The following is a 25,264-nucleotide window of genomic DNA, read 5'->3' as shown; positions in this document are numbered from 1 at the left end:
TAGCTAAAACAGTTACTGGTAGAAGACGGGCCATACTAATTTGTGGCAGTTACAGTAAATAATGACACACCCCCCCCCACTTCCCCCTTCCTCTTCCTCCTCCCCTCCAGATCAGAGCTGATGTACCCGATTTCTATGTGGCAGTCCCATGAAGAGGCATGGCAGTGAAGCTAAAGACAGGAAACAGACCATAATTACCTTCCTGAATACCGCAGCCCACAGTCTGTGCTAGGTTTCTTTGGACAGCCAGTTAATTGGAGCAAGGACTCTGAAAGCTCATCACTCTAATGCTCTGCTTTGGCACCGAGGTGAGCTGGCCAGCAGTCTTTGAAAAAGGTGGTTAACATGCTTGAAGATACCTAAAACTTAAAAATCTTTAACTGTACAACACTGAGACACTGTAATATGCAATGGCTGAGCATTTCACAGAAAAGTCCTAAGTTCAGCAGAGGGGGGGACCAACATCCAAAAAAATCGCAGCCCCTAAACCCCCTTCTGTAATCCTAAAACTGTTACATTGGAAGTGTTGGTTATTGCTCAAATGTATAATCTATAAAACTCTCTTTCTGTAGCACAACTTCTAGTTTAATTCAACAGTGTTTTTCTCCTCCCGTACAGCTTCTACACTGATTTTCCTGTAGTTCAACACATGCAAGAACCAACAACCAACACATACACACACAAAAAAAAAATATCAAGAGATTTGCTATTATTAACATGAACAAAATATAAGGAATGTTTGAATGGCCCGACTAAATACCAAGTGTTTCTAGAAGGAAATACTGACTCACAGTGCACAAAACTACTTTTTTAAATGAAAATAAGTATTGGAGTAGATACTACACTACAATTATTATTCTGGCATGCTAATGGAAAGGAGATAAAGTATCCAACCAGCCAGATTAAAAATTCCCTTAGTGATTCTGCGATCTATTCTCTTTATAACAAGTTTCTCTCTCACCCTGATGGCTATTTCAGGTACTTTATTCAATTTATCTTGTTTTTAATATTTTCTTTTTACAGATGTTGTACTATTTCTGACACTGAATACTCTGCTAAAACTCTGCTACAGAACTGTAAGGTATACACTCCTCAGTACAAGGTGTATATACACTCAGTATAGCCCTGTATTATTTACAAGGACATAAGCTAGAATAAAGAAGTCTCTTATCATGAAGGACATGTTTACAGAGATGTTTTGGAACCGGTATGCTAGCAGAAATATATGACTTTTACAGCTATATTAGAAATCTCAAATGTACCAAGCCCAAACCTGCTGATCAACCTTTTTCCCAAACTTTTTTGACAGCAGAAATGCGTAGGCAGGAAGAGGACTGAAGCCTTGGCCTAGCACAGGGTCTTATACAGTCTGTTTGGATACACAGAGTTACCACAGAGAGCACCCCTGAGCACACCCCTGCGCACCTCGCACTATAAAAAAACATACCTTCTACTATCATTTGATTTTTCATTATTATGTCTTTCCAGATCACGGAAACATACTGTTGTATTAGTAGCCATCTCATTCTAAACAGCTTTAGTTGACAGCCAGATTCTGAAAACATTTGACAGAGTTTCCTAAATAGAAGCAAATGCAGGTCACCCAGACTAACTCTAGCCCAGGAATACTCTCCCATGCTCGCTTTGTAATTCTTTCCACTTCACTAGCAATGAGCTACTGCTCACAGCAGCAGCATAGCAGTTCACACAGGCAGTCCGAAATTCATAGCATGCTTCCATTTCTTCAATTAGCTGACAAAGAAAACCTTACCCAAGCCTAAGCTGAAAACTTGTTGTACTTGTTTTTCCTTTGCAACTTTAGAAGGCAGGAGACCTATCCACATGTTATTTAGTAAGGACACCTTGAGGCAGCTTCCCCCCCCTTTCAGAAAGGATCATGTTTCACCAACTCTCAGGACTCATCACACTCACTGAATAGCACAACCAGTATAAAAGGTAGCAGGTAAGTTCAAGACCTACTTGACAGGTGTAACTGGCTGCAGTAGTGAATGATTATCCATGTATAGCTTGCTGAGCACTTCTCCAATGCAAAAAACTCCACCTCTGTTTCTGTTCAAAGATTATAGTTATTTCTGCTATCCTTCCATACCCTAAATACCGTACAATCAGATTAAACCTGTCCCAAAACCAGAGCCAGGTTAACTTCTCATAAACATCACCTCATTTTCTTGCAATTTTTTATTGACTTTGGCAAAATTATGGAACTGCTTTGTGTTCTGCTACATACCTCAACTACCTTGAAGAGAATTAAAAGAACTGGAACCTTTTTTAAAAATAACAAGAGACTTACATTTAAATGAGTCACACCAATTGTTATGAATTTCAATAATTTAATGCTAACCAAGAGTAGAAAGTGTGAAAGTCGGTGTCTCATTTATACTGGTCTTAAAAAAGTTATCTAGAGAAAGTTTTACACTGCAGCAGATTTCAGTATTAGCACCTTGAAGAGAAGTTCTTGAAGTGTTAAGACAGTATGGCAACACTGGTACAATACTAAGTACAAACATAAACCATATAACAACATGTTTTCACATTCTACATTTAAAAAAACCAAAGTTACTTAAGTACATTAAAAACAGAAGTTGTTCAGTGTATTCACAGTTTAAGTAGAGATGGAATCAAGTGCTGGAGTAGAAAAGAGAAGGATGAATGACTTCAAGGCAATTATATTGCAAGTCCAAAGGCACTGACTATACAATACATAGTCTTGTTCTCCCATCTCACAGTGCAGGTTCCTACAAATACAAAAAAGGGGTTCAGAGACAGAAGAAAGTTACAGTGATAAGTGCATGCCCTTATATGCAGCCATTACATGCAGGTTTGTAATTGTTTACATTAAGAATGAATTTTCACAACAGCTTTTCATATGTATCAGTTGGCATCACTGCCACAAGGAAAAAAGACCAAACTGCATGCTATTACTCCAAAACTATAGCACTTGGAAAAAAAGAATAGTACACTGCCTAGTCTTAAAGGGACTAGCATTACAGTGGCAAGCTGAAAAACCCAACAGTTGTGCTCCTTACCATCACTGGAGTTGTCCCAGAAGCAAGAGCTTGCTGTATGTAGCCCAGCACCATTCTTTTGCATAATCACACAGGTCACTGTCAGCCAGTAGAGAAGCTTTTAGTAATTTATCACTAAATTAACATTTAGCTACATTTTTGCTTAGCATAGTACATACATGCAACACATATGCATATATACATGCTTACGAGTAGTTTATAGACATGGTTCTCGCCAAGATCTTCCCCCACCCCCTAGCCATCAGCACACTTGACTTTACCAGCTTCAACAGAAAAGAGAAAGCTGCGCTCACCAATATACTTGAAAGGCTTCCCCAGCTTTGTGAGTTGGCTTAACGTTTGTTCCACCACACTGGTTGTCCACTGGTTCACTTTGCTGTGCTGGTAGGCATTGCCACCTATCGCACTTTCTATGGCCTATTGGTGACAAACATATTTTATAATGCATGAATAAACTGCACTGCTGTCCATCTACCAGGCACCCATTAGCCCATTCCAACATCAAATACTAAAGATGAGACCCCCGTACCCACAGAAAAAGTCCTAAATACTGCTTGTCCATCCTGATCATTGGAAGTGTTTTCAATTATTACAAAACTTTCAGGTCAGAGTTTGAGCCAGGCATAGAGGAAATTACCATAGATTCCACTCTCTTTTCATTTTGTGATATTTTGATTATTTTAATTCCTATCCCAATGTCCCAAAGCCAGAGTTACGAGAAGGGTCTTGCATTTAAACAGTCCTGAAAAGACTGGAAAAAACACACACAGCAATGGCTCATTCACACATATTCTATGGAAATGAACTCCAGACTTTTCAGCAGAATCCTTTTTGGGAAATAAAACCCACATGGTTGCTGGTTACCAATAAAGCAGAAGCTTTCACCCAAATAACCCATTCTACTTATGAGGATAGTTTCTCCTTTACGATACAAACCAAAATACATTAAAGCTGCATGTTTTTCATTGATACATTTTTTCCTCACAGAACTTGTTTTAAAAATAATCACAAAATTATTTCAGATTCAGAAGAAACAGGAGCATGTATTAAAGCATGTGGATTCAATTTACGAAGTCTGACCAAAACAGTTGTTTTGCAACAAGAAAAAGATTGTACTAGTTTACAAGAGGAATTTGGGACACAAAACTCAAATCCCTCTGGAAATTTTCTACACAGGAAGTTCATGACTGAACTATTTTTGTTGCTAAGAAACATTTCAAACAAACAAAAACTCATCTTAGAAGAAAAGCATCTCAAAAGAACACAGTAACATGCATATTCAGACAGCCTATAAAAAATGCCTATCCCTCACAGAAATTCAACTAGGGATACACTGCAACTAGAGAGGAGCATATGAAATTATTTCAATTATCTTTTGGATTTGTAATACACATCACAACTAAAGCTAGGTGTCACTTCCACTTAAAGCATATACATTGGTTAAATCAACAATTATCTATACTTTGATAGTAACCATTCTAGAAATCTATTACATATCAGTTACCAGATTTTCTCGAATGCCTTTCAGCACATGGCATACAACATACTATACTTTCACACCAACAAAATGAAAATGTTGTTTACCTCTTTAATGATGCTACTGACTTCATCAACAACAAAGGATGTCTACAAAAAAAAAGTAGAATTTTAAATAATCAGTGGACACATTCTTCTGTTTACAGAGTCAAGCTTTGTTAAGAACAGGCACTAGAACCTTAATTTATGCTTGTCAGATTTCTTGCAAGTCAGAAGATACCACATCTTCCCTTATTAGCTCATATGTACCCTGGCTCCCTGAACCCACTCAAATTAACATTCTTAACAAAGTAATGAAAGTAACAGATTAACTAATATTGGCTGGCCTTTTGAGTCAAAGTGTTCAAATTTTAACTTGAAAGTATTTTAAAATAATACACATAGCACTTATGCACACACATATTCTCATTTTACAGTAAGTTTTAATGTCCACAATTCACAGTGGGGTTGCAGAGAAAAGCTTGGTGCGCAGACACAGCTTACAGTTAAACAGACATCTCCAAGGCACATATGTGGAAAAAACATCAATTCACAGCACAAGGAAAAGCTGTCATGACAACCTCAGCTGGGGAGAAGAAAACTGCCCCTTGGAAACCAAAGGGAAAATCTAGCTTGCTGGACTCCCCACCACCTTCAGCCTTCTCTCAGGCTCTGGGGAGTAGGGATGAAGCACGTGGAATCAGAACAGAGAAGGTCCCAACATTTTACTAATCTTAAAAGTACTATCTGTTTACTTGTATGGTTAGTGTTTTAGTCCCTGAGCTATTGCTGCCTCCCATGTAAGGTGGCTAAAACAAGCTGCCACCACTGCTGGGGAGCCAGCCACCCCCTGCAGCTCTTCAAAGGGCCAGGGAGCACTGGTAGGTGAGCACTTGGCACCACAGCCAGCCAGCCACCATGTTTTTACTACTAGGTATCTCATAGCCTCCCCTCACAAACCAGAAGAAAGGAATCAATGAGAAGAAACGCACATAACAGCAAACTAACAGATTTCAAAAGACTGAACAAGGATTTCAAAATTAACGTAATGGAGCCTACGTTGACCGAGTTTTCACTGGGAGGTCTGTCAGCTTCTTCAGCTGGCAAACACAACTAACAGTGTAATACAGGTGTGCAGTCAGGACATCATTACACCTGCTCAGGATTTCAACATCATATTGATAAACCTTTCAGAAGGTGAACAGCCTAGCCAGCTTTAATGACATGTGACATTCAGAAAGATGGGAGCAGCTGAGTGTTCTCCGTGACATAAGAAACAGCACGCAATGCCTTTTCTGTAACTACTGAGAGGCACCAATTTGCTCGCACACTTCAACATTTCTAAAAGCTTTTATGTGCTATGGCAAACTGGCTTTTATTTACAGCTTTGACTTTAATTTTAATATGCCTCATTTGTTTTCATGGTAATAGGTTTTACGGGTGCTTACATTTTAAAGTGCACCAGCGTATTTAACCAAATGAGAGCTACAATTATCAAAATAGTCTTTCCCATAAAGCATAAGTTAAGAACAGGCATGCCAGACATGCTGGCAGACATGAAGCGTGCTGTCTGGCAAGATGATAAACCATATACAGGTTTTTTCTTCACAAAGTCTACAACTCTGCTCGCAAACACCTTTGAGTGAGCACAAACACTGTTCACCACAGTAAACCAAATTAAATTCAACCTGAGTTCTCAAAAGCATTTCAATATCTAATTTGTACTGAAACAAGTGTGGAAGGGCCATAAAGAGATTTGAGGATTTGGTTCTAGGGTTGCTGTTACTTCTCAGCCTTCCTTTTCTGGCAAGAGAGCATATATGGGTTTAGATGCACAACAAAGCAGAACATAAAGTTCTGATATCCAGCTTTGTGATTTATATGCTTAAACTGAGCTGCCAAATAATACAAGCCCCTCTTTAAGTAAGATGATGTAAATACTTTTTGTACTGAAAAATAAAGGGAAAACATACAGAAGCTTTATGACTTTCCTGTGCTACACCTCTGGCACAAGGAAAGCAGATGTAGTTTCCAGTATCTTGTTTAAAAGGGGTGCTCCCAGCCAACAAATGCAAACTGCAAAGCCGTATTATCTTTCAGTAATACTGAAGACGTTTTTGAAAACAGCTATAAGAATGAAGTTCGAGCATGTTGGTAACATTTTTTAAAAAATACCCATAACTGTGTAACACAGGCCAGGCCCAGCAATCAGGACAAGGCTTTCTGAACAGCACAAGCCTGACACCCCTTCACCCCTCACACTGCTTTGCTATTGTCTCACCAAATGACAGTGCAGCTGTTTAAGAACACTGCAGCAAACCGCCACAGCTCGGACAAGCTCTGCAAGAGCAACGCTCGCTGGGTAGCCATTTGGCACGAGAAAGAAAAAGACCCTTGATTTATCAGACTTCGTTAATATGGTAGAACATCTCATTAGCGCGTCCCTGCCTGGACTCTCCGCACACAAATAGCTTGTTCGAGTCTTTCACTCCCCTAAACCGCACCAGCGAAACGCCCAGCACAGCGCCCTGCTCCATCCTGCCGGTGGAGGCAGAGGCCACGATACCCCCAGCGCTTTCTGCGGGCGACCCGCAGCGGCAGAGGGGCCTGCGTGGGCCGCCGCCGGGGAGAGGCGCCCGCCCCCCGAAATACGGACGGGGGCGGCCCCGCCCGGCAACCCCCCTCACGCCGCCAGAGGCCGGTAACCCCCCTCACGCCGCCAGAGGCCGGTAACCCCACTGCACGCTGCCAGAGGCCGGTAACCCCCCTCACGCCGCCAGAGGCCGGTAACCCCCCTCACGCCGCCAGAGGCCGGTAACCCCCCTCACGCCGCCAGAGGGGCGGCCCCGCCGGCTGGGCGGCGGGAACAAAGGCCGGGCCCGTCTCCAGCGTTGCCCGGGACGCGCGGCTCGCAGCCGCCGCCAACTGCCGGTGTCACCCCAGGGGCGGGCGGTGGGGGATCGGGGCGAGGCGAGGAGGGAGTGGGGGGTGTCCCAGTGGCCCCGGGCTTGCCGCGGGGAGGCCGAGGGGTGGTGTCCGGGACGGGCAGGTATCGCCTAAGACCCTGCGCCGGCCCCGCAAGGAGAAGCTAGGGGTGGCCCGAAGTCGCCCTTCCCCTGCCCGCCGCCCCGTTACCTCCTCCCCCGACTGGAAGTCGTCCATCTTCTCGGTGGAGCCCCTCACGCCGCAACGGACACCCCGGCACCGCCCCCTCACCCGCTGCGCCCCACGCGCCGGCCGCTGCCTGCAGTGCGCCTGCGCCGCCGGCCCCGGCTCCACGCTCCCGCCGCGTCGGGCTGCGGCGCCCGCGGCGCTTGCGCAGTGCTGCGCGCGGGCGGTGGCGCCCGGCCATAGAAGCCGTTCGGCGCTCTGCGCCTGCGCGCTCGGCTCTGCTTGGGCTCCGTACGGCCCGGCGCTTCCCCGCCCCGCCGGCCGCCAGCGCGCTTGCGCACTCTGCGCGGCTCGGGCGCGTAGCAGCCGGGAGCGCCGCGGTCTCTGCGTCGACTGCCGCAGCGGGGCTGAGCCAGCCCGGCGCCCTCCAAGATGGCGCCGTTTCCATAGCGACAGCGCGGAGGGGCTGGGAGGGGAGGGGCGGGGCGGCGCGGGGCGGGGGGGGCAGCCATGGCGGTGGCGGAAGCCGCGCAGCCTGAGGCTGAGGGAGAACGGGCGGCCCGTCACGCCTGTGTTTTTCACGCAGGTGGCTTGCCGTTCGTGTGCCGCGGGCGTGCCTGCGGGGGTGGATCCGAGAGGCCCTTCCCTGGGAAAGGGGGGGTCTGCGGCTTGCTTCTGGAAACAGCTTGAAAAGAAGGCCGGAGGATGTCATGCATACTCGGCAACTGAAAAAAGCCATGGAAAGACATGAGGAATATCTGAATTCTTACAGTTCTAAGCAGATCCTGTTATTTTTAGCAACCAGAATCTGGACAATGAAGTTAGAGGGCACACTTTGCACAGTTTATGGAGTGGGGGGGGCCCAGTGTTTACAGATTGGCTAAATTACTGTGGATGTCAACTCTGAGAGTGGCTCTAGATGGTGGAAGATGATGTTCAGGTTCAGCGTGGCCTGGGTGAACTGCAGAAATAGCCTGAACGATGAAAAAATTAATTCACTGGGGGCAAGTGCAAAGGCCTGTACTGAGGCAGGAATAACCAGCTTTATAAATGCAGACAGGGCAGGACCAGCTCAGCTCACTCGGCAGCCATTGCATTGACCAGAGAGAGTGTGTTAGGTATGCTTTACCGCAACTCATCATATGGTGCTGTTAAGGAGATGCGATATCGGAACCCGGAAATGGGCATATAGCTTGCAGGAAGAGGGAAGTGGCATTCCTATTGCACTCTGCAATAAAGCCTCACCAGGAATACAGTGGAATACTGCATCCAGTTTTAGGCATTGTATTTCAAGAAGGTTGAGGGACTTGCAATGTCAGGGCCTGAGTGCGCTGACAGGTTGCAGCTGTGGCCTCCGCCCCTGCGACCTCTGCTCCGGGCCTGTCTCTTTGGCAGGCTGCAGCTCTACATTTTGACCTTATCTCTAGTCCTCTGTCAGGCCCTGCCTCCTGTTGCTCCTGAAGAAGAAAACTCTTACTGGTCACCTCACTTTGGGACTGTGCAGGCATCCTGCGGCCAGCACCCGCTCTGCCTGCCCTGCTGGGATACAGCGGGACTGTGGCTGGCTGCTGAGCTCACCCTTGGTCCCTCTGAGCCCTGTGCTTGCTGCTCCCGCCAGCCAGAAAGCAGAGACAAACACATGAGGACTATGGGTAGGCTTAATAAGTGGTGCTTGTTTAGACAAAAGAATAAAAGGTTATAACTTGGTTATAGTCTTAGCACGTATAAAATAGCACAGCAGTTTTTCATGTCCAGGCGTGAGAGGGAAAAATACAACGAGTTAAAAGTGTGGTGGTTAAGGCTTTGGTTAAATATTAGGGGAAAGCTGGTGGCAGGGCTAATGTTCCTCAGCCTGAATGTGTAATACTACAAACCTGTTGCTGTGGGTAGTAACAATCCTCAGGTTATTTCTGGTCTTTCATCTAAAGTTTTGCCTGAAATGAAGGCCTAAATAATCCAAATATTCTTTATTGAGCATAGCTCTGTGCCCCACTAACAGTTGCTTTCCCTTCAGTGATAACGATTGAAGAAGGTGATTAAACTTGACCTACACAGGTGGAAATATTTAAATCTATTTAACTTAACGAGGTTATAAAATTGCAGGCTGTTTAATTTTGCCATGTGAATAGAATTACAGTGCTTTGTTTAATTTTAACTTGAAATAATATTTCTTAAAACACCCAGAACACTAAGAAGGGCTTCTGCATTGTATATAGAGTTTATCTGGTAGAGCCAGGAACAAGAAAGGAGAATGACCTGCAGGAACAGCCTCTCTTCTTTTTCGAACTTGGAAATAATTCGGATGTAATTTTGAACTTCATTACTCACAGTTGGTTCTATAATAGACTGACTTAGGATATCCAATCCTAGTAACATTTTAACTTTTAATTGCTATCTGAGATCAGATTTCCAGTTGGAGGTAAAATAATTTTCTTTTCGCTGATGCATAAAAAATAAATTCTTTTGAACTGTTATCTGTACTAATTGCTTTCTCATTCAGACCTGAATAGAAAACTATTTTGTGTCCAGGAGAGAACTGTTTGCAATACAAGCAGTTTTCTGTGCAAGTCCTGGGGACTTTGAGGTTAGTAGTATTTCACATCTATAATTTCTGAAAAAGAAATTATGTAGAACTCAAAGCCACTGCTCTTCCTGTGTGCGGCTTGAAGACGGAGCGTATTTTGATTATATCAGTCAGCTTTTATAGTCTCTTGTGCCTAGCCTCTTTTTAATGTTAGAAAAATGAAGAACTTCTCTTTGATTGTTAGTTGCTGTTGCTGGTAACAAAGCCAGAGACTTGGCAAAAGCTGTTGTGACACTAGAGCTTTGTTGAGTGTATTTGCTTTTAGCTGTTTTGGGGATGCTCCTCTGTACATACATCAGTCTAATTTTGGTGCCCAAAGGAAGGAAAGAGGGTGGAGAACAACCACCAGGGTTTTTTTTAAGGAAAGATAAATAAATAGTAAGAGTGCTACTGATCTCTTAAAAGCAGTTTACTTCCACACATCTTTGTTTGATGGCTGGTGAAAAGGTAAGGACATCATTTTAATCTATTCTATAGGACATTGCATGGGGGGGATGCATTTTTACTTACTGGAATAGTGTTTTTTAAACTGCAAAGATTTCAGGGAAAGACCAAAACTGGAACATAAGTGTTTATGGTTTTTGTTGGGTTTTTTATTGTTGGTTTTTTTTTTTTAATTTAAGTGCTGGGATGGGATGTTACTGAAATCCCAAGACAACTTTGTTAAAACATTATCAAAGAACTTAAACTAATTTGCATGTGGGTATGCAAGGATATGAAAATTAAACTGTTGCAGCCAGGTAGTATAAAATACCACTTGTAACTTTCTTTAACTAAGAATAAGTTTATGTGAATTTATTTCTATTCTATAGAATAGAAAATAGATACAAATTATGGCAGCTTTTGTGATAATTTTTACTCTGAACCTTCTTATTCTGTGTCCTAGCTACTGATGTATTACGTCCATCTTCTGGGTTAATGGATGAAGTAATCCAATTATCTCCAGCCAATGAAGGCTGTGATTTTAGAAGATCAGTTTATTTATACTTATTTAATTGTCATTATTTTGGTGATGCTTAAAGATCTGAAAGGAGATCAATAATACATTACATGCAGAGGTGCTTCAAGACAAAGCTTGCTAAGTCAGGCATTTCTAAGTTTAAAAACTTAAAAAAGAAGCTACCTTTGCAAACTTGATCTTGCCTTAGGTAGGCCTTTTGATTTTTCTTTGGTTACATAACTACATACTATTTTAGCCTGATAGAAAAAAGCACGGTGAGTTTGCACTGTGGGCATCTATGTCTCCCTCTCCTACGGTGTGACCACGTTGGTTGTCCCATCTCCTTTACGATGGCTTTGAGACCTCACAGGTTGTTTTCAAAAAGCTACTGATCCATTTGCAAGGTGCCTGATACTGGATTATTTTAAATACATAATTTAAAATTATGCTTGAACAAAATACTTTATGTGAGCTTTGTGCTGAAAAGGGGAAAATGTCATGGTATTTACTAAAGAGGTTGCAGTTGCTTTTGGTTTTACATAGAAGATGCTTGGCTTTGAGGTTAGCTGATGGTGTAAAAAAGCTATTGGATTCAGTGGGTAAACATGAAAAGAGAGCATCTGTGAAGATTTTTAAGATTGTTTTTTCCTGTCAAGAAGGGTCATTACTGAAAACACCACTTCTTTATTACTGCTAAAAAACTAATGTAATGCAGACAACTTTGGTGTTAGAAAAGCCCTTTACAATGGTAAAGGGCTTTTCAGTCCAGTTTGAACATCTCTGTGAAATGATTATGAGCTCAAGCCTGTTGTGGGGCACAAGGATTATCTCCCATTTTGGGGGATACAATATTTTATTTATTCATTCTTAAAGCTACCTTATCATTAAGCTAGATTTTGAGTTATCTTTGAATGTGCAAGAAAAATTGACAGAACACAGCATTTGTCAGAGCTTAAATGAAGATTAAAAAAACCCCAATTGTAGAAATGTCCAGGTGTAATATTGATAGAACTGTTGACTACATTGATATATTTTAAGCTTTATTCTATGCAGCATGTGATGATCTTGCCCAGCAGTGAGAGCACCACGGTGGCTTTTTTCCTCTCTGCATAGTGAGAGACACTGTAGGACATAGGGCCTCCGGAACTTTTGCTCTGCAGTAAGTTTGTTCTGTTGTTTGGTGCCGGAAGATGATCCTAGTCCCTGCTGGCAATCTACTGCTGGCATTAGATTCAGTGCTTATGATTTATCACTGTGAATAGGATACGAAGTGTAGCGATAGATCAACTGGTTTTGATGATGGTGTTTGCAGTATCACAGATAGGTTGAGGTTGAATGCTCTTCTGAAGAGTCCTGCATGGGCTAGGGCAGAACCCGTGTCTCCCAGGGGGGAATAGCTGTGAGCCACACAAAGTGGAAACAAGGGGAGGCTCCAATCTGTTCCTTCCCTCACACCATTTAAATTTGTGCAAGCTTGAGTAGCTGAAAGCATGTATTAAAAAAATAATATATATGCATCTCTAAATAAGAGTCTTTGTCTTCTCAATATTTTTCATACACTAAGATGTCATCTGAAACCTGTTTCCCAAAACAGGCTTGAAATATGGAAAACTTTGTGCCCTTCTGAATAAGGGAGGTAGTCTCTTTTTTTAAATAATTTGAAGGAGGTATCACATAGTAACTATTTCTGTGTTTGCTTAGCTGCAGGTGTTGCTCTTAGTAACTGTTTTACTTGTTTCTTAATAGCTCTGTAAGTCATTCGTATGTTTTCTTTAAGATCACTAGAGCGGTTTTATTGGATCCACCTAATAGTGACTATCATGAATTTGCTAATTTTTACTGATGCTTCAGGAGGATTTCCTGATGACATTGAAGATATGCTAGCCTTTGGAAGTCCTGGGAGTTTACAGAAAATGTAATTTATGCTGTAATGGGTGTCTTGGTATCCTGTATAATGCAGAGGTGTCAGAGTTTGTACTGACTGCTCTGTTAGACTGTATTAACTTAAATGGAGTTGAAGGCTCTGAACACGCTTATCAATCCCGGGATTCTTAAGGTGAAAGATGAAAGCAGGTGAAGGATACAGGGGCCTTTGAAAATGACATATATTGTGTTAAAAAATTGCTCAGGCTTTTTAGGTTTCAACTGAGTAATTTCCTGTGAAATTGCAGCTGGTAAGGAAATAAAATATGATTATGCCTATCTTTGTCTCTCTTGTTTCCACAGGAAACCAATCTCTTTTTTTTTTTTTTTTTTTTTTTTTTCTTTGTTAGCACTACTTCTGTGAAACGCTTTGTCCTTTTGATGTCTGTGGAAGGGTTTAATGGAAATATACAAAAGAATGGAATGCATACTGTTTATAAATACAAATTATTACCTCCTGCTTTTTTTGTGGGAAAATAAGTACAGTAATTGGGACAAGTTATATGTAAAGTACTTCCCTGCACCAAAAAAAATACATTGTCACTGTATAGCTGAAGTATTATTGTTGTTGGCTTGTTGTTTGGTTTTTGTGTTTTGTTGGTGGGGTTTTTTTGTAAACCTTAAAACTCACAGTATTTTAAAATAATGGTCCAGCAATGCACATAGTTGGTCACATTCTCAGCTGAGGTCCATCAGTGAAGTGTCAGTAACTGCTTTGGAAAGCATTACCCTTCTGTCCTACTGTCTAGACATTCTACCTACAGCCTGACTGTATGTATTTAGCTCAGATTAAGTTTGAAACACTTAACCAATTTTCTTATACTTATCTTTAATATTTTGTGTGCCATAAGTGGAACTCTTACGTAGTACACACTAGACAGCAGTATTAAAACTGAATATAATGAGTAAGCTGAATTAGATTGAATAATCATTTTTTTCTCTTGCAAAGTATATTTACATTATTTTCTGTTTTAGTGGGAGTTTTACAAAAGTAAAGGTCACAGAATGTATCCAAAATACAGTTGTGACTCTGTTTAAATACTTCTTGTATATTTGTACATTAATGTCACCAGTTTGAGACCAAAATTACTGGTGCACTGAGCTGGAAATAATAAATGTCTTAACTCTTTAGTGTTTGTGTGTGTTGATGAAGAGCATTATTGGGTATTAAACTGTTTATCTAGACTTGCCAGGCCTGGGTAGTTGATAGAAGTGACTCTTAGAGGGTGTCTTTCCCTCTTTCCTCTTAGGCTTGCAATGTTTTGTCTTTTCAGTAAGATAGGATTAGAAAGGGACATTTCTGTCTCAACCAGCATGACTTTTCCAGTCATGAGGCCTGTAGGCCAGCGTTCAAAACAAGCTTAAGCTTTTTTATTGGTTGTTTTATGCTAACTGTACAAAAAAATGTGAAGGTACATGGCTGAGTGTTGATGGACAGTATGGTGAGACTGTCTGAAGAATGGGACTGTCTTAAAACCTCTGCTGTATCTGAATTAGTGCATGAAAGGTCTGAATATAGCAAAATGTGGTCTTCACATACTATTTGAAATGTCTTGAAGAGGTGAGGAGGGGAGAGAATAATATGTATTCTTTGTCTCCCTAGGCCTGGAAATAACAAATCTACAAGACCAAATTAAAAAAAAAACCAACATTCCCTCCACTCCTTGGCACTATCTCTTTATGAATTGTCCCTCCATCTGGTGACACTTAAAGCCCTATCCCGGACCTTGCTGCAAGCTCTCATCTCTTTTGGAACCACTTTCAGCAAAAAAAAGAATAAGAAGTTCTTTCATGTGAAAAAGACAAGACTGCTGTGTCCTTGCAAAGTGCTCATATTCTCTGGGTAGCAGAGATACTTCAATGATGACTTGTGTGAAGATAGACATGGTTATTTTTCTCTTCAAGGGTATGACACAGTGACTGTATCACCAATCAAGTAAGGGCAGTTAGTAAACACTCAGACTATATTATACTCTACAAAGTGTAACTTCTGGATGTAGTAGAACCATAGGACAGCGGTCTACAAAACAAGTGAAGCCTGGGAAAAATGGCCTGTGAATATAATCTAAACTTCCTTAAGGAATTAGAACGAGAGGCTGTTCTGGAAGTCCTGTACCGTGACCAGATGGTGAGAAAAATGGAAGAGGAAAGAATAAGGTATCTGCCATTTCCCTATTCCTGTATTTTGGTTCCTTTTTTCTCAGAAGTCCTTTTCTTCCTCTTTGCTGCCCTTCAAAATGTGTTCATTTATTTTAATTCTTGTTAGCTAATGCCTTTGGGAAAACTAAAGGTTATCCAGAGCCTCTTGGATTTACCATACTATTGACTACTCTACAGTGAAGATGAGCAAATACTGTTGAATGAATACTTGAGGAATTTTACTTCTAGCCCTTGTAGAAAGTTTAGCTGCTGCTTATATTTTTTCTATGAAGGCTTTATGACATTCTCATCATGTTCCTATGTAGTCCTGGTAACACAGAACATGTTCAGATCTTTGGTTGGCTTATGTAACATATTTTGCCAAGACTGGATTTAAGAATCATTAGATACATGCTCATTGTGCCGAATCCATCACTGTCCCTTCTCACATACAACAGGTAGCAAGTGCACCACACTGTCTTGGAGCTTGTTACCAGTGTCAGCAGATGTCATTGTTAGGAAAAGGATTTTCTGTATTTACTCAAATTATGGAAGTATTTCAGTTGCGAAGGGCATTTTATTTGCCTTATGTCAGGGCTAGGGCAAGGATTTCCTTGCAGCTTATACCTTGCTTTGTCACATTGCATCCCCATGTGAAACAGGGTATTTGTGTTGTTAAGTTAGGTATTTTTATTCTCTTAAATCTAGAAGCTGTATTTACAGCAAATATTTGCATAAGTATTACTGGACATATTGAATGATAACGAAAAATGAAGGGTTATAAAGAAAGTCTGAATTGGTTAGAAAATCCCTTTTAACTGTTGATGTTGCTAACAACTGAAAACAGATATTGATTATTTGTACATGTAGTGGAAGAAAAGGTAATGAAAGGGAGAGGTTTTGATATTTTGTTCTGATATCTTTTTTATTTAACTTTCGGATGATGCATTTGTTGTGATTATTTTTACTTGATAAAAGGTTTGATTTTTGGATAAATATGATAAAATACATTATCAAATGAAAGGAAGCAGCATTTAGTCTCGGGTTTTGTGTGTGAGTATATAATCACTTGCATACACAATTTCAGTGCTGTGCCCTGAGTGTGCATAATTGACACGAACAGAACCCTGTTTTTACTCTTTATGTGTGGATGTGGTTGCATATACAGTTACAGTGCAAAAATGCTGTGTGTAGACACCTTCAGACAGTGCTCAATTGAGGTAAAATTGAGGGCATATCTCCCATTGCTAATGATATTGCACAACCAGGGCATTAGCTTGTGAATTACCTGGGGGTCTCGGTCTATTTAAATTTATTTATTTATTTACTTTACTTTACCTGGGTTTTCAGGAAACTGAAACTGCAGGTGCAGCAGCTTCAATGGAGAGGTGCAGGAAATGTACGCCATGAATACCAGGAGAGGTCTTGTGCTCGCTGTCAGAAATCACTTGGGTTGTTGATAAACAGAGGTGCAGTATGCAATGGGTGCAGCCATCGAGTGTGCTCTGAATGCCGTGTCTGCCTGAATCCCTGCCTTTGGAAATGCACTGTTTGTTATGCTCACGGGTAAGAAATTTTTTTTGGTTTGGATGTTGGATGAAGTCTTGGTAGCAATGAAATTGATGGTAATTTTGTGTTACACTTCATGTAGTCAGGATTTCTCTTCTTATATTTAGCAAAAGTTAGTGTGACAAAGATGACAATGGTAGAGCATAGGAACAGTCATTAGTTTGTGAACTGCAGAGAGAACTCCTTCCCCTGACTCAGTGCTGCACCGGAGCATCATAAGAAGTCGCTGAAGGTAGTGTGGTATAGCTAATTTCTTGACAATTTCCTAATCGTGATTTTTTTGCCTCATACTACAGGAGTGAGGAACCTGGATTGAGGAATAATTTGAAGTCATGCTTTATATAAATTTCAAAAGCTAAAAGCATTAATAACATTATCAGGAATTGTTTAAATGTGGTGAGAAATCCAAATTTATTTACTTTGTATTAGTTGTTTTTTCTTTTAGTATGTCACCTCAGTTTTGTTTTCCAGGAAACCGGAAGCAATCTTACTTTTACTTTACTGGTACAATTTTAATATCCTAATACTCCATCATAGTCCATTCTATTCATCAGAATCTTTCTAAACCAAATGGTTTAGCTGTATTTCCACCTTTGATGAAAAATAGCATTATTTAGGAAAGAAAGATAGTTTTGGAAATGAATCAGCAGCTGTGCTGGATGATATATATCCCTGTACATAGCCTGAAAATTTGAATGAAATTTTGCTTTATGCCAACACAAGACTAATACACCACTTCACTCCCTCTCGAGATGCCAAAATGAGATTTAAATAATGCCTGGGAAATGTAACGCAAGGTATTGGTCTTAAGTGAAATGAATTTCTACTACTAGTTTGGTAATTTTTTATAGTTTGGAGGAGACTGTAAGCTATCACTACAAAGATGTTCCCTGAATCCTCAATTTCATTTGGAATTACATTAAATAGGCAGATTAGCTCCATCCCTATTTGATGCAAAGCAGTTTCTAGATTTTGGTGCGTGTATTTCACTATCTCTGCTTCATACTTTACACACTAAAAGGAAAGGTTATAAAGTTAACTTTCCATATCCTCCTCTAGAGACCTCCCTCTGCTTCCTCTTCCTTTAAATTGGTTTCCAGTTATTTGGTGGCTCCAGTGGAAATCCCCTATAGAGAGTGACTAGTTGTTAAGCTGCCTTGTATAGTGCTGCACAACCTTAATTATTTCATAAGCTTGTCCAGACGTTTAATGTTAAAACCAGGAAAGCACTATTTAAATGAATTAAAAGATGTTTTTACTTTTCCTTGCGGGAACTACATTTTTTGTCTTGCTAAGATAGAGGAATTCTTCAGCTGTCATTGAAATTCTCTTTATAGCAAAGAGGCAATGCATTTGATCTTGTTTAGTTGTGATGCAAACTCCACTAAAATTGGTCAGACTTCTTCCATTACCTTCAGTGAGCTTTACATCAAGGCTGCAAATCTCAAGAAGTAGGGAGTACAGCAGTGTGGTAAATGCTACTCAGTGCCTTCTATTTACCCTGGAGAGGGGAAAATAGGATGACAGAAATATAAGAGCTGATTTTCAAGTCCTGATCAAATCTAATTTTGAGTCTTGGTTACCACTAGAGTATTTTTTCCTGAACAAAACATTATCTGCAGCAGCACAACTGAGATTCTCTCCTAGACGCTAGGGTCATGTTTGTAATGAACATGCTTAAACGCCTCAGTGGAAGAGCATGCAGAGATAAGTGAATGTTCACTGTTTACAAAATTAAGAAATTTTAAAAGCCTTGTGGAATGACAAAGTTTGTATCTCTCACCTGGAAGAGGCAACTCTTATGTGAATGCAGTTGGTCTAGTGTGTGGTTTGGTTTTTTTTTAAGGAATACTGTCTTCTAGGAGTCTAGAAATACATTTGCTTTGAGGGAGTTTAGTCTGTTTTACCTGATTAGGATGGCTCTTTATCAGCTTCCTTGTCACACTTTCGATACAGTCTTTAGCCAAAAAAAACCCCAAACCCAAACACCCAAAGAAGGCTATTGTCAGAACTGTTTTCGTCTTGTGAGTGGTCTCATTATCACATGAGTGTGCAGAACTGGAGATTAAACTCTGGGAAGATAACTATGGGTAATGGAAAGAATATAAAGGGAAGGCTGGAGATGAAATTGAGGCACTACCAATGCAGAGCCCTTGAAGATCTAGTGCAGCCAGGGTTTTCAGACATTTACTAGTTAATAGATCTCCATCCAAAGTAAGTATCCTGTCTCAAAGTTATTTTAACCTTATTTTCAACTCATCTGTGTTCAGTTGTGCACAAGGATCTATGTTTAGGCAGGAAAATAAATAGTGCAATCTAAACAGGTAGTGATTTTTTTTTTTTAATATTCTGCTTTGCTCCTTACAAGGGTATTATTTTAAATGCCTAAAATGCCTTAAAATCAAGCCACAGAAATAAAAAGCAGGATCCTACCTATAGTTTGTCTACTTTAACATAGAGTAAGGTTAAGTGTGAAATGGCAGACCCAGGGATTTTGTTGCCTGTCCTTTGGCAGATACCACCATAGCTCTCATGTTTAGAGACTTTTGCTTTCTTAAGGAGGTAAGCCCTACACAAATTTGCTGTCTGTATGTTGTTGCCAGTTTCAAGCAATTCTGGCAGAGGAAATGGTAATAAAGAGATGAATTTCATAGAAGGAAAATTGACTACTGTGTAGAGAAGAAAGTTGAGTAGTGCCTGTACTAAGGAAATTTTTGCAGTGGGACTTCATCCTATAAAGCATCTGAAAATCCACAAGGAACAGAGAAATATGCCCTAAAAATGAGTAGGACATTTGGGTAAGAACTTGGAACCTGAAGACACCAGAGAATCCCCCACCTCAGTTAAAATTCTTTTGGTCTCTTTAATAATGGACGAGTTCAGATTGCAGCCTTCATCTAAGTCAGTTGGAGACAAAATGCAAGAGTCAAATCTGCTGAAGATCTGCTCTTGACAGAGCTATCTAGGCTGATATAATTTTATACTTGTTAATCGTTACTTTTCTGATGCTGTGATCCTGGTGTCTGTGCATTGATGTTAGTCTCCACGAAATGGAGACAGATGGGCCATGAAGCCATCACACCATCAGGGTTGTGGAGCTCAGTGGTCCCTGGCAGCCTTCCCAAGTTGTGCCTGGGAGCGTGTCCTTTATCATTAACTTTCCCTGCTCCTCGGACTAGGCTGCAGCTGGAAGCAGTCAGCACACATGCCTGGGCTGTATGGCAGGCTGGTTGTGTAGACTGGAGTGGACCCTGGCGGTGGCTTCAGAGCAGTGCCTAGAGCAGTATGTGTTGTTCTCTACGGGCAGTCCTACGTAGCAAAAAGGAAGAAAAAAATATGGAGGGGGGGGGAGTCCTTTGCAGACCCACAGGAAAATCAGTCAATAGAGTCGGCAGTCATGAAATCTTATTTTTATTGTAGGATTAAGAAAGGTTGTTGGATTGTTAAAAAGTTATCAAGCATTTGAAGAAGTGCGCTTTGGAAAATGTTGATTCAAATGTCTTTTGCTTGTTTTTCAGAGATGTGAAAGTAAAGGCTGGTGAATGGTTCTTTGAGGAACGAGCAAAGAAATACCCAGGTGAAGGTAAATCACTGGAACAGACCGTAAATTTCTGTGTAATGTGTAGTCCTCATCTAAGTGAAGCACAGAATGATGTCTGCTGGTGTATTGAATGTTTCTTCCACTTGGCGAGAGATTTGTTAGAAATTATCATGCAGTGCATCTTGTGTGCACTAAATAAAACATCAACACAAACTAGCAGAATGCATTTGGAAGTATAATTTATTTTGTATTAGTAATAAGAATAAGAAAATTGCTGGCCATATCCGTTTGAATTAATGAGTGTGTAAGACTTCTAAGAAACACAATGACATGAAATAAATATAGAAACGCTTCAAATATATGTGCAGGAAGGAAATGGTCTTGCATGCATTGTTTGTCAAAACTTCGGTTGTTTTCACTGAGAGAGTTCTAAAGCTTAAAGAAATGACAGAATGGAAAAAAGAAAAAAATTATAGCTATAAATCAATGAGAGAGCTAAATGCTTAATGTTTCTTTACTCAGCCATCTGTGCCATTGCTTTGTGTTCAGTCTTTTCAGTGCAATTAAAAAGACAAAGACCTAAAAGAAATTACAGAGGATGTGGATGGATTGCTCTACGGGGAATGTGTTTCACCAGCCAAGGGGCTGTCTTCGTTTTCACTACAGTGACTGCTGGGGTGGAGAGGATTTCCTTCCTCTTTCCCTGGAAGTGCCAGTTTGGATAGGCAACTGTTTCACTTTGTGCCTGACTGTAGCTAAATGTTACGGTTTCACTTCCAGTATCTGTGTTGCTTCTAGCTGGTAAAAAGGAAGATGCTGGGCCTTTTTAAGATCTCTTAGGAAACTTTAATGGAAATAATTTTATAAATGGAAGAACGTAGTCAGGCAAATTTTGGGTAGTAGGTATTCATGAAAGACAGCAGGTAGCATATTAAGAACTATAATTCCTGCTAAAACAATTCATTTTAAATTTGGAAGATTTCACTGAATTCCATTCTAGTTAACACAATTTCTAATTTTAAAGTATTAGTTGACAGATCTTTTAAAGCATAGTTGTATCCAATAACCATTGTTAAGAATTTTCCCTCATATTCTTTCCAGCAAGTCTAAAGCCAGTCATTTTACCAGTCTCTCTGTTATTGAAGTTGCTATGTTGTTCTCAGACACTGAATCTGATATAGCAAGGTGCTGACTGTCCTTCTTTCCAGTGAAATAAATGAGTTCTCACCTTGCATTATCAATGCTTTGTAGGTGCTTGAAGCATTTTGCTTAGTTATTCTAATAGTAATACTGTTGACGTCACAAAGATCTAAGGATATACAGAAGATAAGCCTGCAGGGAGAAATATGTTTTGTTTAGTTCCTTTGGTTAGACCAACTGGTATAATTAAAGGGGTGAAAAAATGGCAGACTTTGAAATACAGCAGCTGTCCCAGTTAGGTTCTTCGAGCCTGGAGAGACAGTGCCCTCTCTTGGTATGAAAATATAACACTAGTGAAGTATTCACTGGAAAATAACAGGAAATAAAACACGTTACAGTGAAATTTTCTCATGTTGCAGAGTAAAAAACCTCCATGTTACATCAGTATGCTTTTTATTAATTTTGTGTAGCTTCTACCTGAAGAATAAAAATCATATTTCATAAAACTGATGGGTTTCCTTTACTGACTAATAAATTTTAAACGAAATTATTTAACGCTGCAATAAAGATACCAAATATTACTTGCTAATAACAGAGCATTAAGCCTGGAGTTCTGATTGAAATTTGTAACAGCAATAAGCTGATTATTGTTTCTACCATCACCATGGTCTACTACTTTTACGTAAGTGATATGTTATAATTAATGACATCTTCAGCAAAGTGTGGATCACGTGATGCTTTCTGTATTAGGAATGATTAGTGATTAAGGCCACTCCAGATATTTTCAGTTGGCCATTTGTTAAATGCATTTAGCCCTTCTTTCTGTTTGCGATCACTCAGGAGCAAACTACATTTTTATGATTCTTCATTGTTCGTGCCTGGTGGAGCACTTGCTCCTTGGTGTTCTTTACATCATGTGGCTGCTCACCTGAGGAATGTGACATGGTTGCTATTTACCCACAGGGATGGCCTTAGCAAAGGGGTTTGCTCACGTTTGTGAGTTGGTCATGTGTTTTCACGATTGCTCAGATCTCTAGTAGGAAAAGTGAAAAGAATTTTTCATAAGATGCAAGAGATGACCATGTGCCTACTCTCGTATGCATTTTCAAGCTTTCCATAGTGTTTGAGTTTTATGGTTGAAGTGTGCACTATCTGCCTCCTGGATCTTGGGAAGCTGAGAGCACTTAGCCTGCAGGAATGGGCCTGTTAGCATCCGTGCCTGATTGTCCTCGGCATTTGTGAAAAGCTGGTCTGAACATGTCACCTGCAAGAAGTGAAGGTGGTCATGATACAGTTTGTGATATGAGAGAAACTTGTGTGTTGCTTGGCATGTATCCTGCTACATCGGGTGGGGGTTGATTTCACTCCTGACTTGCATGTGTGTGAGCTTTTGTCAATACAGGCCGCTTTCTGAAAGACACTGATTTTAAAAAGTGTTGTACAGGTGTTAGTAACTGCTGTTGTTGCTAAATAACCTTTGGGTGGTTTGGGGGTTTTTTGTTCTCCTTCGCAGGCAGACATGAAACAGTTGGCGCAAAGCTCTTGAAATCTTACCAGAAACTGAGGTAAGACTCAAAAAAGGACAAATGGTCCTAGGACACTGAGAATTTGTATAGGCGATATATTGTATGTTATAAACCAGCCAGAAGTTTGTATTTTTTTGTTATGAAAACCAAATTTCAGTACCTTTGGAGTGCAAATGATAAAAGCATAGAAAAATCGGCACTTTGTCAGCTATCCATAGAAAGGGTCTCAAGTACAAAAAAGAATACTATGTTTAGAGTAATATTGTCTTATTTACTTAAAATGAAGAGACATTTTTGTTATATGTGCTTTTGTTTTTCATAGCTGTTTACACCATTATCTTTCAAATTTACACATTACTTTTAAAGGCTCAGAGGTGAAAATTATCGACTAGGTGTATTAGCAAAAGCATCATTATTTGCTCAATGGGAGATATTGCTGATTTGATAGCTTTAGAATAAACAGTAGACAAGAAGCTCTATATTCAGTAAGACACGTCCACTTCCCAAACTTCAAACGAGGAAAAGGTCCAGCTTACATGGAATAAATATATTTTGACTTGATGCCTAAGCATGACTGTACTTAAGTTATTACCAGTGGTACATAATGAAACAACAGTCTACTTAAACTATATTGTATAAAAGAAACCCTCTTCCTTAAAAAAAAAAAAAAAAAGCAAAAATAAGATACAAAGAGATGGCCTCAATTTTACGATAATTATCTGATGAGACATAGCTGCATAAGACAGAAACTTATGGTCAGCTAGATATGATCCTAACCAGGGCTGCATAAGGACTTCCTTTTACCTAGATGTGGTAAAAGTAAAAGAGAATGCAAAAAGGAAGTTCACCAGCAGCCTTAGGGTCCATGATTGTGCTGTGATAACAGAATTGGTCAGATAAGTCCTATTTTTATTTTACAGAGAGGGGCTGTTTACAACAGATGAAATGGCTGGAATGCTGTAAAAGGGCTGTAACAGTTTTGGGCCCAGGCAAGGAAGGATCCTTTTAGTATTGTAAATAAAGATGACTGTTTTCTGAAAACAGGGGTGTGTTACACAGGAATTGTGTTTTAACACTTGGGACACAGACTGTAATACTGCCAACCAAATATAAAAGTCTTGGAAACCTGTCCTAAATTAGGTCTTCCTGATTGTTTTAAATTATTAATTCTGCCTAGAGCAGCCCAAGATTGAGAAGATAGAAAGGTAGTCCTAATTCTTACAGAGGCAATAAGCCTGTGCTGCGACTCTTAAAGACACAGGGTCTCAACTCAGATCTTTAGATACTGTGCATGAACATGGTGTATTTATCCATCTATTAGCATAATATATTAATTGTTGCACTGTTTATTGTCTCTTAAATTCCTAGTAAAATTTCTGTCGTACCTCCAACTCCACCTCCTTTCACAGAATCCACAGCAGGAAGCAATGTGATGGTAAATGTACGTATTACAAAATATACATATACACACACCTCTTAGGGTGTCATGAAAAGACCAGCCACAGAAATACAGTAAAATAGCAACTGCTGTAGCATCATATTGCAATATAAATTCTGCTTTATGTTCCTTTGTAAATATTTTTTTTTAATCTGCTTTGATAGTAGGAGAGAAAGGTCAGAGGCTATCATGAGGGATATTTTCAGTTAGTGTTCAGTTTTTGAGGGAAGCAATTAACCGCTCTACCTCATCCTAGAATACTGCATCTGGGTTTTTTGTGCCTCACTACATGAGGGTTCGACTGAGATCTCCTCAGCTTCCCTCCAGCCTGAAGGATCCAATGATATTCAATAGTCATTTATAAAGTGATCATTCCACATATTACTTTCATTACTGAGTGACAAACAGTGAATTTGATGGTTGCCTTTGCCTTAGAGTTTCTAGTGGACAGAATAATAGGATATGGCTCAGAACTAATCAAAATCACACTACGTTACTCTTTCAGTTCATTCTGTATGGGGTCATAAGGCCCTGGTTTTGAAGCCCACTGCAATTCTGTAAACATTCTAATATGTGTATACCTGGAGACTGATTCAGAGCCACGGGAGCATCTGTAATAGACAGGTCTTTCCTACTTGAAGTATTAATTACATTACAGCAAATCAGTGATGTAATTAGTTGTACTTATGAAATTGCTGTGTGATCTTCCTACAAGGAGTTCTACTTATATATCAAAAAGCGTGGAACTGAAAAGATCATTTTCCATCTTCATACATCAGTTGTGACAGTTT

At 40.2% G+C, this 25,264-nt stretch overlaps 2 protein-coding genes across 3 annotated transcripts in view; one reads left to right on the top strand and one right to left on the bottom strand.

Moving 5' to 3' along the window:
• Positions 1-2,331: 2,331 nt before the first annotated feature.
• On the bottom strand, positions 2,332-7,884 carry DYNLT1 (dynein light chain Tctex-type 1). The gene is made up of 5 exons (XM_005230177.4): positions 7,698-7,884; positions 4,632-4,673; positions 3,341-3,464; positions 3,048-3,125; positions 2,332-2,756 (listed from the first exon to the last, which is right to left on the bottom strand). Exons 1-5 carry the CDS (start codon positions 7,722-7,724, stop codon positions 2,686-2,688), a joined length of 342 nt encoding a protein of 113 aa, XP_005230234.1. The 5' UTR covers positions 7,725-7,884; the 3' UTR covers positions 2,332-2,685.
• A 2,454-nt stretch (positions 7,885-10,338) lies between these two features.
• SYTL3 (synaptotagmin like 3) overlaps positions 10,339-25,264 on the top strand; it is a 38,401-nt gene continuing 23,475 nt past the window's right edge. The window contains exons 1-6 of one of the 2 annotated variants that reach the window (XM_055809969.1): positions 10,339-10,704; positions 14,724-15,277; positions 16,610-16,825; positions 20,347-20,411; positions 23,023-23,074; positions 24,404-24,476. In XM_055809969.1, the coding sequence (XP_055665944.1) occupies positions 15,168-15,277; positions 16,610-16,825; positions 20,347-20,411; positions 23,023-23,074; positions 24,404-24,476 (516 nt within the window). In that variant the 5' untranslated portion in view covers positions 10,339-10,704; positions 14,724-15,167. The remainder of the gene's footprint in view (positions 10,705-14,723; positions 15,278-16,609; positions 16,826-20,346; positions 20,412-23,022; positions 23,075-24,403; positions 24,477-25,264) is intronic. The other variant, XM_013304980.3, reaches the window with a different exon arrangement.

Source organism: Falco peregrinus, chromosome 7, assembly GCF_023634155.1.
Source record: "Falco peregrinus isolate bFalPer1 chromosome 7, bFalPer1.pri, whole genome shotgun sequence".
NCBI lineage: Eukaryota > Metazoa > Chordata > Aves > Falconiformes > Falconidae > Falco > Falco peregrinus.
The sequence above is the reverse complement of the archived record's forward strand: the minus strand, read 5'-3'. Positions and strand labels throughout refer to the sequence as shown.